The sequence below is a fragment of the Xenopus laevis genome, chromosome 2L (genome assembly GCF_017654675.1).
Source record: "Xenopus laevis strain J_2021 chromosome 2L, Xenopus_laevis_v10.1, whole genome shotgun sequence".
NCBI classification, from domain to species: domain Eukaryota; kingdom Metazoa; phylum Chordata; class Amphibia; order Anura; family Pipidae; genus Xenopus; species Xenopus laevis.
Genome location: NC_054373.1, coordinates 8212430 through 8227009, shown reverse-complemented (window position 1 = coordinate 8227009; position 14580 = coordinate 8212430). Strand labels below are relative to the sequence as shown.

At 40.2% G+C, this 14580-nt stretch overlaps 1 protein-coding gene across 1 annotated transcript; it reads right to left on the bottom strand.

Annotated features, from left to right (window-relative positions):
- Positions 1-725: 725 nt before the first annotated feature.
- On the bottom strand, positions 726-3192 carry LOC121399803 (putative gastrointestinal growth factor xP1). The gene is made up of 3 exons (XM_041581454.1): positions 3051-3192; positions 2118-2264; positions 726-935 (listed from the first exon to the last, which is right to left on the bottom strand). The coding sequence occupies exons 1-3, from the start codon at positions 3130-3132 to the stop codon at positions 928-930; spliced, it is 237 nt and encodes a 78-aa protein (XP_041437388.1). The 5' UTR covers positions 3133-3192; the 3' UTR covers positions 726-927.
- Between the last annotated feature and the right edge of the window lie 11388 nt (positions 3193-14580).

Genomic DNA, 14580 nt, shown 5'->3' with positions numbered 1-14580 from the left:
GAGTCTTTGTTAAGGCCCCATTAGCTCATAACAGATATAAATAAATGATGATGATGATGATGATAACAGCTAATATGTTCTCACCCCAAATGTAACGCTAGTTAAACCAACTAATGGCTCTTGAGTAACATGTTGCTCACCAACCCCTTGGATGTTGCTTCCAGTGGCCCCAAAGCAGGTGCTTATTTTTTAATTCCTGTCTTGGAGGCAAGTTGCAAAAAACCATGTGCAATGTCAAAAGAACCTCCTGTAGGCTACCAGTCCACATGGGGCTACCAAATAGCTAATCGCATCCCTTATTTGGTAAAACCAAGGAATTTTTTTCATGCTTGTGTTGCTCCCCAACTATTTTTACATTTGAATGTGGCTTATGGGTAAACAAGGTTTGGGGACCCCTGCCCTAGCCTTTCAAGCCAGACTTCAATGTGCATTTAGAAGAGCAAATAGGCATTGACCCCAAATCTTCCCCTAACTGATCTTTAGGCTGAGCCTTTCCAGGGGGTCAGACCCACAGTTTGTGAATCACTATAAGTGAATTATAATACAACAGGCAGACTATGGAAGGTGACAAAGAAGGAGGTATCCAGTGAACCTGAGTCAGTAACACCATCACAGCAGCTGGGGGAACAAAGCAATGATAAAATAACATATTCACTGAGTGATACTCTCATTATAGCAATTCAAACAGGAAATAATATTGTGCCAATAACCCTTCAACAATTGTCTATGATTGCATTTGCAGTTTTATTATGCAAGTAACTGGCTGCAACACATTTAAATACATAAAAAGAAATTCCTTTCAAGGGGGAAAACTGATCAGGAATAATTTAAGGATCTGTGATGTAATGGATACGTTTGATTGAAGATCTCTCCTTAGTTGCATTGCTCCACTGGCAAAAGCTGTATTCTTCAGAAAATTCCATTTCTTTAGCAATCTGCAGAAAAACAGATATCTGTGTTATGCCATAAAGATGATCTTTTAACTAAAATGCAAGCTTTTCCCCAAACAAATTTCTTCTTATACCATTAATGTATGCATCTGTAAGGACTGCCTTTATTTTACAAAAACAAGGAGTCTCTTGATAAAGAAAAAGGAACTTTCTCTCCTTATATTTCCACTTTTATGGAATACGGTATAGGTTGAAGGTCACCTATTAGGTTGTGCTATAAAGGTCACTGCTAATAAATTAATATCTTACCCAATAACTACAATACCAATTTAAGGTCAAATACCCCATATTAGACCACGTCCTAGAGTTACCTTTGATGGAGACACTGGCATACGCCATAGGATTTCAACTAAATGGTCTGGTAAAACTACCTCTTATGGGGGCACCAGAAGATGTGAAGGCTTGGCAATTACACCAAAAATGTTTGAGTTGCCCAATCATGTATCTTTTTATATTAGTTATATAGGGAACAAGCTGGCAGATAGGAAGACAGTAGTTTTTATATGTAGTTGTAATCCACCAAAGCACAGATAAAGTTTTTTTAGTGCAACAGATTCAGATAAGTGGAATATTTAATTGATAATAATGGGAAACCATTGGAGAGTATTCCCATTCTTCTATCACTAGGGCTATCCTTAAATTTAACCTACAGTAAAGGCATGCAGGGTCGTCTGATCTCTGCTACATGTAGTCACAAAAAATAGGGAGAGGTCTCAGATTTTTTGGGAGAACCCTGGTTAACAAAGTTATTGGAGCTCTTAATGAACAGGATCTCATAGTGACATGTCTATTATCAAATATTTCCCAGGCTCCTTAAGACTTTAATTCTAAAGGCAGAGATTTGTTGTCCCATGCAGCAACTGTTGTCTCGGGAATAAGGTGGGAGTCAACTGGGGGAAACAAGGGACTATAGTAATTATTATAACTATAGAAAGCCAACGGAGGTTTCCCTGTTCTGGAGAGTTTCATGTTCAGCTAGCCAAGAGCACAAGGATGTCAGACCACATCCATCTAATTGCTAGGACATGCCTCTAGAAAAGTGCAGCTGCCGCTTGCTTGCAGACACACAGATCGGAGTTCAGTCCAGAAATGCTGCCATTCACATTTTTGGGCCGACCACTGCTCTTGTAATTAATATAATAAATGAGAGAAAAGAAAACAATTTACAAGGCGTTCCACGAGGATAGAAGCACCATATGGCGTCATAAATAGTATCGTCAAAGCAGCATCCTTCTTTGGTGCATTCATCTGGTGTGATATCTGAATATCCACAGTTCACACGTGCCAATCGTTCCACGGAGCATTGGTCTTCAGCTACAAGGGAACAACAAGCAATAAATTCAACCCATGACAACCAATGAGATGTTTTATTTTAAAGTTCTTGTGACCAATTAGTATTACCTGCTGACTGTGATACTTCAAGCTAGGGATGCACCGAATTCACTATTTTGGATTCGGCCAAACCCCTGAATCCTTCGCAAAAGATTCGTCCGAATACCAAACAGAATCCGAATCCTAATTTGCATATGGAAGGGGAAAACATTTTTTACTTCCTTGTTTTGTCACAAAAAGTCACGCGATTTCCCTCCCACCCCTAATTTGCATATGCAAACTTTGATTCAGTTTCAGTTTGGCAGAAGGATTCGGCCGAATCCGAATACTGCTGAAAAAGGCAGAATCCCGAACTGAATCCTGGATTCGATGCATCCCTACCTCAAGCCACATTTATTATTAGGGAAGAACTATAACCACAATAGGAAGGCCTCCCATATCTCAAAACTAGATTTGTATTGTAATTATTATGCTGTATTGTTGTTTATCTCTTTAGCCCCTCCATTCATTTTCTGCCATTTAAGTATCCTGAAAATGAACGTCTTCTCCTATCACCTAGGTTAATACAGACAGTGAACCTGGAAATCAAAAAGAGTTTCTGGCTGCAGACTGCAGAGACACAGAACTAGACAGTTGAGGCTTTAAAATGAATACTAGAAAAGTGGTTGCTAAAAGTCAAATGGAAGGTGAAATCCCTCTTTAACATAATACTGGCACAGACTGCAGGGAGTTGTAGTCCAATAACTCATTGCAAAGTCAAGCACTTACTAGATCTTGTCTCTCCACTGGCTGAGCTGATGGAGCCCACAAATAGGGCAATGGCCACCAAGCAGAAAACCTTGTAATCCATTGCAGGCTTCTGAAGCAGGTCTTGCCTTGGAAATTTTAGTGGGAATGTGGGACTGACCCCTAACACTGAGTCATTATATACTCCTGGCCGTGTTTGCTATCTACCATTAGATAAAACACTTGAAGCTGAGCCCAGAGAACTTTCAGGGACCCACCCCTTAGCTATACAATGATTTCATGTACCAGAGATTTGTCTTGGCTGGCTGGAGCTCTTGTACTGCCCAACATCATTTGGTGAGTCATAATAATCTTCTTTTAGATCTCCTTGTACGGCCAAAGTCAATACTACATTGTGGAGCAGCCCAAATCTTTTCATAGCTGAAACTGCAAAGACTGCCCATCAAGGGGCACACCAAAACATCTCAAGCACTAAATTTCAAGGGGACACTAACTGCCATAGCTACAGAGGGTCAACCTAATGTTGTGCAACCTAAATTTTGAACACCAACAAAAAAAACATCTTCAATAGAGGCCGGGTCAACAGCAAGGCAACCAAAATAAGAGACTTGAAGTGTGGCAAAACAGTCAGAGGCAGACAAAATATAAAAATCATAAAATTACTTGTGAAGGTTCAGGAAGTAGGGGTGATTGGAGCAGGGGTTGGAACAGGTGCTGGATCAGGAGGAGGTTAAGGAGGAGAAGCATTGACCGCAATTGCACTAGGTGCATGGTCCACTGCGGAAAACATAATGCTGGAATTTTGAAAAAAGTCTTTACATTGTGGTTCTACATCTCCACAAGGAAGCTTACACACTACAAGGCTTTATGCATAAGCATGATCACTTGGTGCCTAATCTGAGGGTTCTTGAAAAAATGTGCCTGCCCTTCGAGTTTCTCCTTTCAGAATCCTCTTACCACTCCTGTACATGTTTACTCATATTTTAATATTTTTAATATATGTAATAAGAGTATCTTCCTTCTCTTACTCACAGTTCTCTAATATAGTGCAAGTCTGTAATTAGAATGTCTTAACAATTTTTTAGTAGGAAATGTGCTGATAGATATTTAGTCATTAGGGGCAAATAAATACTATTTTGAAATTTGTAAATGTGCAGAATACTGGCAGCTGTACACAATGGGCAAATGCGAAGGCTTCACCACACTTCATCAGATGTTAATTCATAGCGCATACATTAATTCATCAAAATGTAAAGATGCATCTTGGCAGCCAAACGCTGGTGAAGTTTCACTGGCGTAAAATAGCGCAAGCATTTCATCTAATGTCCTAGACATGAGCCCACCCTAAAACACATGCCCCTTAAATGGTTAAAAAAAAATTAAAACAAAAATATTTAACAGTTACATCTTTTAAACACAGTCCCACATTAAAATATGAAAAACAGCCAGCTTTTTTTTTTCGTTTTTATGACTTTTTGGCATACAGTATATGATGTCACTGACATAAGATTGAGGAGGATGTAGCTTTGTCTTATCAGTTCACCAGGTATAACCTAGAGAAGAAACTCTGGCCAAACAGTAACATAATGGAAAAATCACATTTTAGTAACGATCATTCGTCTGAGCAAAAATGGCAAATGGCAAAACGGTGCGCTACTTCTCTATCGATTTACTCTAACGCTAGTGAATTGTCCTCTACGCCTGTTAGTAAATTGGTGATGACCATGTGGATTGTATTTCTGACGAACTTTTTCTAGCGACGGCCACTTCACCCTTTAGTAAACTTGCCCCTATGTCAAGTCAGGAAACCATTACTTTCTCTAATATGTGATGTAGAGGTCTATTTTCAAATATCCAAATGTTCCAGTTCCTTGGCCTGTTTTCTATATCTTATCTATACAGTATCTCCAAATGGAAATTGTTTGAGTGCCCTCTCTTGTTTCTTATCTTCTATAAGATATGCAGATTTCTCAGTCATGCCCCACCATATATATCTCTGATGCCGATAACTGATTGCAGTCTGATTTTCAGTAATATTGAGAAATGACACTATTACAGAACACATACAGTACTAATTTTTAGCCAAATATTATTTTATACACGTTCTTTCTCCCCAAAACTTTTCCGCCAATACTGGGACACTTGAATCAGTAGAATGTTCATTGAATGGAAATTGAGTCTCATTTTTTTAAAAATAAAATGTGCCTGGACATGGACAGCTTACAGGTTAATGGTGTAATACTATGCAATAAAATTAGCAACATTTGCTACTTGTCTAGTAACCCATAGCAACCAATCACCTCCTATAGTTTAGTGGTCAGCTGTTTTCCAGGGAATACTAGACAGTTTTTTTGCTAACTATTTGCCTTTCTGTTGCAATCCAAAATGTAAAAAGCTACTTGGTGCCAGGTTACTAATATTTTTATTTAGCTGAATTATTATCATAGTTGGAGGGTGATTTTGTTTTTTTGGGTAGGTCAACAGTTTCTTCACCTGTGATTTTCCACTGGCAGAGAAACAGATGATTCAGTCCCATATTATAAGCATTTGCAAAAGTTGTAATTCACCTGAGCACATAGGGAGGGTTTTTTTTGTCTAAAAATGCACTACAATCTGAAATCTGTCCCATACATGGGCTCGCTTAAAGGGATACTGTCATGGGAAAAAAAATGTTTCAAAATGCACCAGTTAATAGTGCTGCTCCAGCATGGAAATTTGACTCTTAAAGTTACCAGAGGTGGCTTTTTGCCATCCCTGGTAACTGGCCACTCCATGCCGCCTGAGGCTTCTCACCTTGCCTCATGGCAGGAGCTGCCCTGGCAGCACTCCCATAAGAAGGAATGGTATATTTATTTGGTAGGCAGCTAAGAATACAAGGCCTTTAAAACCTTAATAAAATTGTTCAGTGTAAAAATAAAAACTGGGTAAATAGGCTGTGCAAAATAAAAAAAATTCTAATATAGGTATGTAACCCTTTCGACACCCCTTTGTCGGTGTTACACTCCACATGTGGCACTTACCTGATGACACAGGACAAACCTGAGCCACTCCGCAGTGGTATTGGGAGAGACTGGGTACCTGGTACTTACTAGTGCAGTGCCTCCACCTAGTGGGACCCGGATATGCACCTACGGGTGGCCCCACTAGGAATACAGTAATAACACACACACAGTATTGGTTAAACTGAATGGGCACCTAATACATGCAGCACTCCTAACTGGTGGCAATAGCGCCTCACTAACTAACTTGCTAGCGCAATCTGTCTATCTAACTAAAAGAAACAAAGCCCTTAAATGTCCTTTCAATAAAAGTCTATTTATCTTCAAGCACTTCTTTAGGGTGCTGTCCCTTTAAACAGGATACTCACTCCAAATCCTCTTTGGATACTTTAGATCTCTCTTCAGGTGAATCCAGCACATCCAGTCATACAGTGCGACTACCAGCTCATTTGGATGCTCAGATAGGAATCTCCTGCTGGTTGTTCCTCCAATCTGTATTCCTCTCATACTCTCTGTCTCTCCAGGCACAGTATGTGGCTTCCCTGTGCCAGCCTGATCCAAATGAATACTTGTGGTGCAGCCTCTCAGCTCTCTGGTCCCACCAGCAGCTCTCTGGCTTCTTTCTCTGTTCACCATGTGGCTCTCTATACCAAGCTCTCTTTTTTTGCCAGTCTCTGTGACTTCCTCTTCCTGCCTGCCACTCACTAGCTGCTGTGTCACTTCCTGTTGCACTGAATAGCTGGTTGCACACAGACACAGGCTCTGTGCTTCTGCCCTTACAGGGATAAGAGCAAGGAGTATTCCGTATTTCAGAGCCTTTTGGATAATGGGTTTCTAGATAATGGATCCTATACTTGTACTTATATTCCACTTTAAGGAAATGCACATTTATTAGAAATCAGGTGTTCCGCTGTGATCTACTCTTTACCCTTTATAGCAGGGGTCCACAACCTTTTTTACCCGTCACATTCAAATGTAAAAAGAAATGAGGAGCAACACAAGTATGAATAATGTTTCTGGGGTGCCAAATAAGGCCTGTGATTGGCTATTTGGTAACCCCTATGTGGAATGGCAGCCTGCAGGAGGCTTTGTTTGGTAGTACATGTGGTTTTAATGCAACCAAAACTTGCCTCCAAGTCTGGAATTCAAAAATAAGCACCTGCTTTGAGGCCACAAGATGAATATTTATGAGAATTCCAATATAATATAGAGAAAAAAGATCAGGGTCCCAAAGTAATGAATTAAACCAAGATTTGGAAGAGGTCTAGGTACACCACCGTGAGTCTTAAGCTAGGGGAGAGGATCAGAACCGTATTGTTGTAGAGCAGGCACTCAAAGAGCAGTCTTCCCAACAGGGAAAATTCAAATTGGGTACACATGGAGGTAGTCTTATGCTTTTCATATTTCACAAACACTTAATCATAGGCTCTTGTTGATTATGAGACCTGTTTGTGAAATATGAAACGAGGAAGGCTACCTCCGTGTGTACCCAATTAATGTTTTGAATTTCCACACGTCCGCTGGGAAGACTGCTCTTTACAGCTTTAAAACATTATGGTTCCAGTTCCAAAATAATCCCACATAGGAGAGACACCTAGTATCTCTTTGTGGAGCTGTACATAGAAAATATCCCAACACATGTACTTACTAAGCTAAACGCATTGGTGATTCCAACTGCCAATATCAGCACCAACAAAGAAACCAGTTCGTAATCCTTGGTAGCTCTGCACTAAGTAGCATTTGAAGGGAAAGGATAATTAAGGGGGTTATTATATAGCCTCACAATTTTTTGCTTTCAGATAAGGTCTGGGATTGACTCACTCTTTATTATTCCTTGAAATTGCAAATGAGTTGTTTGTAAGTACAAGACACAGTTTTATTATTACAGAGAAAAATTGAATATTTTTTAAAAAAAATAGAATAATTTGCATAGAATGGATTCTATGGAATATGGCATTCCCTTAAGTTGGAGCTTATTGAATAATGGGTTTTCTGGGTGAGGGATCCCACATTTGTATACTGATTTTTTTTTCTTATTTATGAAAAGGTGAATGGAGTTTTTTTTATTTTTTATTTTCTTGAAAGAAACACATCCCCAGTCAATATAAGAGGCCAGTGAATAGTCACATAGTTACATAGTTAAATTGGGTTGAAAAAAGACAAAGTCCATCAAGTTCAAATACACTGACTAGAGGTGTCAATAATATAATTGTTATAGAGGATTCTGCACTATTGTGACCTCCCTTTCTCTTAATACAGCACCCTGGACCCATGGCTGAAAGTGTATTTTCTAGTCATCCCTATTGGCATTACAAACTTTGGGTATGCTCTCTCCCTGTTGGATAACCAGAAGAAAACAACATGCCTTCCTTACCCATGAGCACCTCCTCCTCCTCCTCCAACTCCATACCTCCCAACATTTTGGAAATAAAAAGAGGGACAAAAAAAGAGGCAAAATGTTTTTTGACCATGCCTATTTTTGTGACCACCCCCCCCCCTAATTACCACGTTCATTTTACAAAATTTGGCAGGTTATGAAAGTTTGAACATATTTCTGTGGTTATTTTGCAGTTATTACAGTTTTGCTAATGAAGGTGAATTTTCCTTTAAGCTCCGAGTCTAACTTCTCCCAAGGGACCTATTATCTTATATTGTTATAATTACTTATTTACTTATCTCACAATTGTTACAAAAGTATTTTATCTGCAGCTATGGCTGTTCTGGGCTCTCTGCCAAAGCCAATTACGTTAGTAACATTCTATCTTTTTCTGGCTGTTCAGTGCAGAGAAAATCTGGACTTTCCAGTACAAATGAGGGACTGCGGGTTGAGCTGTCAAAAGAGGGACTGTCCCTCAGAAAACGGGACAGTTGGGAGGTATGTCCGACTCCCCTCATCTTTGTTTTCTTCTGTGGGTAAGTAAAGCAGTTGCAGGTGGGGCACTCATAGATTCTTGTAATCCGATCACCAGGTGCAGTTCTAAAGCTCCCTCCACCCGAATATCTACCGATAAATTACTGTGCAGAGTCCCCTGCAGCCGGGGAAGGCTTGTTTGTATACATTCCTTTTTGGTGCTCTGGTGCCACCTGCAGTCGCATATCGGAAGTGACATAACTGGTGGGTCTTATTATTTAAACAGCGTGCAACAACATGGATCAGGCTGCCTTACAATCTGCTGGGTGAGTACCCTACCAGCATACTTATATTTTATTTTATGGTTCTGTGAAAAGAGATATTTATTTATTATTACTCTAATTTTATGCCTTTTTGACCCTGTCCCTGCTGCTTCTAAAAAACAAGACAGGAGGGAGGAGAGTGCAGATTTCAGACCCTATAGGGCACGTGCCAATCCTGCTATAAAGCATAAGAGACTTTGCAGACATGCTATCAGGAATTTGCTGTGCATGATAAAGAAAGCGAGTCTGCTTCCACTTCTACTATATCCTTCAAGGAGTTTATTATGCAGGACGCTGTAGCTGATACACAAATCATCCTATGGTTTCTAAAGAACCTGTTCCTTCTACCTCTGTTGTTTAAGATTCCTTATTTTCAGAGGATTATGAATCCCATTCCTCTGAGGAGGAAACTGAAAAAAATTCAAATGTCAAGCTATTTTTTGTGTACTTTGACTAGGGAATAGTCCAAATTCGATTTGAATTTGTAAAAAATTTGAATATCGAAATTTATCATGTACTCTCTCTTTAAAAATTCGACTTCGACCATTCGCCATCTAAAACTGCCGAATTGCTGTTTTAGCCTATGGGGGGACCTCCAAGAATCTATTTGGTGTCATTTGGTGCACTTTGAAAAATCAAAGTTTTTTGGGGGAAAAACTTTGAATCGAATTATCGAATGCGCTATTAATTCGATTCAAACTATTCGAATTTGACTGAATATGGATCTATTCGATCAAAAACTGACCTATTCAACCTCAAAAAAACTTTGACTTAATTTCGGTTGGTCTTTCTGAATTCGAATTTCGAAGTTATTGTTAATGCGAAATTCGACCCTCAATAAATATGCCCCTAATTGTTTCCTTCACTTCATTCTGCTGTTAATGATCAAGAACATAATTGACCAGAAGTGGGCGAAGGGTGCTAAAAAGTTTCCTGTTGAGAATAAACTTTTCTAACCTTTATCCTTTTCTTAAAGGATCAGTAACATACATTTATTTTTATTAAAAAATTCATTAGTGTAGAACAAAAAAAAACACAAAGACATATTAAACTTTTAAATCGCTTTTAAATCGCTAAGTCTGTATTAAGAAATAACTTATCAAAACTCTGCTTGTGCTCCTCTTCAGAAAAGGCGACACGGCGACGATCCATCATGCGGCGCTCGATTTCTCCTCCCTGGCTATCTCCTATAAGGAAAGCAGGGAGGAGAAATCGAGCGCCACACGATGGATCGCCGGATCGCCTTTTCTGAAGAGTAGCACAAGCAGAGTTTTGATAAGTTATTTCTTAATACAGGCTTAGCGATTTAAATGTTTAATATGTCTTTGTGTTTTTTTTTCTTTTACACTAACAAATTTTTTAATAAAAAAAATTGATGTTACTGATACTTTAAGGAATACCTGGGAAAATCCGCTAACTGTGTATGCTCCAGTGGCCCATCTGGCTAAAAAGTCTGCACTTCTGACTGATTACATTTCAGCTTTAAAGTATCCAATAGACAGGCGGAATTTAAAAAAGTATTTTTAACAGCAGGAGCTGCTTGTAAACTGTAGTTGCAGCTATTTCTGTTTTTAAAGCAATGTCTGTTTGGGCACAGAACATTGAACAGGCCGTTATGGAGAATTCTCCTAAGGAGGCAGTCTGTGAAGCCATTTCTGATTTGAAGAAAGCCCCAGAATTTTGTCTAGAAGCAACAGTAGATTTATCAAGATTGGCAGCCGTAATATCTCATATACCACTACGGCTAGAAGGGCATTGAACTTCACTTCTGTAATGCTGAGACAGCTTCAAAAATACTTTATGTAGACTTCCCTTTGAGGGTAAGAGTATTTTTGGTAAATCTTGGATGATATTATTTCCAAACTAAGCATCAAGAGAGAAGACAAGATGGGAGGTTTTCTTCCAGGTGCAGAGAGGAGGCTAGATTTTACAGGCCTGGTAAAAAATACAAGTTTGCCTGGTGTGATTTTTTCGTGCCTCTAAGGCTAAGAATTCCAGATCCCCTAAAAGTCAACCAAAGCCGCAATGATATGAGGCTGGCCCTACCATTTCCGGTAGGAGAAAGGCTCCAGAAGTTTTTTTTACAAAAGCCTCAAGACAATTTCTTAATTTCTTCAGCAAGAACCAACAGTGGAGCCGATTATTCAGTCTTTCAGGACTGCATATCTCAGCTACTTTTCAAGGAGCCAGTTGTGCCAGTTTCCCCTCAGCAATTTGGTCTAGGCTTTTATGTCCCCATGTTCCTAGTTACAAGACATCAGAAGATCTATGACTTATTCAAGATGTATAAACATGTTTTTAAAACATCAGAAATTTAAGATGGAATCACTTACAATAACGTTTGTGGTCCAAACAGGTGATTAGTTAGCTTCTCTCAACTAAAATGATGCATATCTTCACCTTCCTGTGGCAGAGGAGCATCAGTATTTTTTAAGATTTGCCTGGGAAGGTCTCCATTTTCAATTTCATTGCCTGCCTTTGTACCTCGCTAAGAACCTTCACCAAGGTGTTAGTGGTGCTCATTAACAAGCTGAGGAAAGAGGAGGTTGAAGTCTATCATTATTTAGATGATCTTCTAATTGTAGCAAGACATCCAGAGACGCTCAAGAACCAAGTACTGTTGGTGAGGTCATCTCATCTGTTTTGATTGGGTTCTGAATAAAGAGAAGAGTCAACCAGTACCCACACAGAGGATGATATTTCTGGGGGCTCTCTTTGACACCAGGCTGGGATTGGTTTATTTACCCCAGCAGAGAATTTCTTAAGTTACCTCGGAGACAAAGCGTCTCCAGAATATCAATTATTTGCAAGCCAGGGAACTCATGAGTTTTTGGGTCTTCTAACTTTTACCATCAGTCTTGTTAAGTGGGCGAGGTGGAGAATGAGGCCAGTTCAGAGGTGGTTCCTGGCTCACTGGAATTGGTATTTCAAGGATTGGTCACAGAAAATCTATCTATCTCTTGCCTTCAAGTCTCATCTTGTGTGGTGACAGGACCCAGTGAATTTTCTCAGGGGTTTTCCCCTGGTGGAGCCTCAAAGGATAGAGGTTTTTACTGATGCATTTGGCACAGGCTGGGGAGCCCATACCAAGGAGTACAAGTCCAGGGGGTGTGGAGGAAAGATTTGTCACACCTGCCATTGAAAATTTTGGAGTTAAGAATGATTCAGGAAACCTTGGTTTCTCTCAGACCAATCCTGATGGGCCTGTCCGTGAAGATCAGGTCGGACAATGCCACAGCGGTGTCATATATAAGGGGAGGCACAAGCAGCCTCATGTTCTTAAAAGAAACTATTTCAATCAGGGCTTGGGTGTAGTCCCATTTAATGGAAATCACAGCCATCCACATTCCAGGAGTCTTGAACTATCAGGCAGTTCTGAGTCGGACAGTCATAGACAAGAGGGAATGGGAGCTGACCCCAAAGGTAGTAGCTGGATTATGGCTCACTGGGACATTCCCCAGATAGATCTGATGGTCTAAGATTTCAAGACCAAGATCAAGACTTTCTTCTACCATTTTCCATCTATAAGAGTGGTGGATGCTCTATCACAGAGTTGGGAAAATCTCTGGGAGTACATATTTCCATGCTTTCCACAAATTTCCTGAATAAGATACGTTTTGTCTCGAATAGATTCCATAGCAATTCTCCCAGAATGGCCACAAAGGCTATGAGATCCAATACTGAGGTGTCTGATGATCCAATAACCTTTGAAATTGCCAGTGGTGAAAGAATAATTAATTCAGGGATCGTGCCTGCACCTGAATCCAGTTACCCTCAATCGAGCAGCTTGGAGATTGAAGAGTTACGACTGAAGCAGCAGGGTTGCTCTGATCAGGTGGTCAAAACACTTATGAAGGCCAGGAAAGTGGGTACTTCTTCCACTTATCACAGGATTTTGCTTCTTGGTCTGTGGCTCGGGCATCCCCTGAACCATTCTACTTCCAAGATCTTAGATGTTCTTCAGTCTGGTCTGGATTATGGATTGAGTCTTTTTACTGGTAACCTTGACATCGGCTAGAAGAGTTGGAGAGCTGCAAGCTTTGTCTGTGGATCAGCCCTATACAGTTTTCCATGAGGAGAAGGTGGTTTTGAAACTAGTCCTGTTTTTTTGCCAAAGGTGATGTCTAATTTTTATCCTAATGAGTCTATTCTTCTGTTTATGCCTTCAGATGGAGAGTAGAGTCCTTTAGATGTCAAAAGGTGTCTCCAAGCTTACATTCAAAGAACGGAGGAAGTTAGGAAATCTAGAAGACTATTCATTATTCCAGCAGGTGCAATAAAAGAGGAACCTGCATCTAAATAAACCTTGAGCAGCTGGATTACTAAACTATTTCCAAGGTATATACAGAGCAGAGCAGGACAGGCCATCACCTTCAGGTTTGAAGGCACATTCTACCATGTGTGTTGCAGGTTCTTGGGCAGCAGATGCAGAAGTCTCTTCGGAGGCAATCTGCACGGTGGCTACCTGGACATCATCTCATAATTCATAAGCATTATAAATTAGATTATTATTCTTCAGAGATTCAATATTGACAGTCTGTCCTTGTAGCTTTTGTTGATTAAAGCATATTCAGCATGTTATATTCCCTTTGTGTTTTATTGCTTGGGTATTACCCAAAGGTTATTATTATGCTGCCAGGGATGACCAGGAAAGAAGAAAATTGTTTCATATGTACATAATTTACTTTTCCTGGTCATCCCTATGGCAGCATAACACACTGGCTTGTTTTTGGTTAATGCTAAGACTAGGGGAGTTTAAGGAGGAGATACTTATGGGTAAGGGAGGCGTGTTGTTTTCTTCTGCTTCTCCAACAGGGAGAGAGCATACCCAAAGGTTTTTATTATGCTGCCATAGGGATGACCAGGAAAAGAAAATGACGATAAATATGAAAAAAAAATTCTTCTATATTAGATAGAAATGTGTGAGTGCTTACATACCAGAATCTGCAGCCCACTGGCTTCACATAAGCATTAACAGTCTCAATTCACACCCTCACTGGTGTTCACTTTAACTCGTATTTTTAGCCCTCACCAGCTTTCACTGGACACAAGTCCCAGAATCCTCTCTGGGACACACCCAAGACACTCAGTGTCCTGGGAGGGTTTTCACTTTTCCTTTTCCAGTCCTTTTGGAGCTCTCTTCAATTCGGGGGGATCACACTCTTTCCCAGCGGCACACAAGCACTTCTCCTTCACTCAAGGAAGTTTACACGTGGCACCTCACCCTCCTCCATTCCAGGAGGTCTCTGGGAGAAGCTCTGAGATGTAGTCCCAGGGCCGGATTTCAAATTGTGGCGTCCCAAGCCGCATTGTCCAAGCACCGACTTCTTCTGTTGCGCACGCCCCCCCTCGCGCTGCCGGCTGCGTGAAGCGACATT

Coding starts and splice junctions, on each gene's coding strand:
- LOC121399803 (XM_041581454.1), bottom strand. CDS start 3,132: ATGGATTACAAGGTTTTCTGCTTGGTGGCCATTGCCCTATTTGTGGGC. Junction 2,265..3,050: donor CAGTGGAGAGACAAGATCTA/GTAAGTGCTTGA, acceptor GTTCCCTTGTAG/CTGAAGACCAATGCTCCGTG.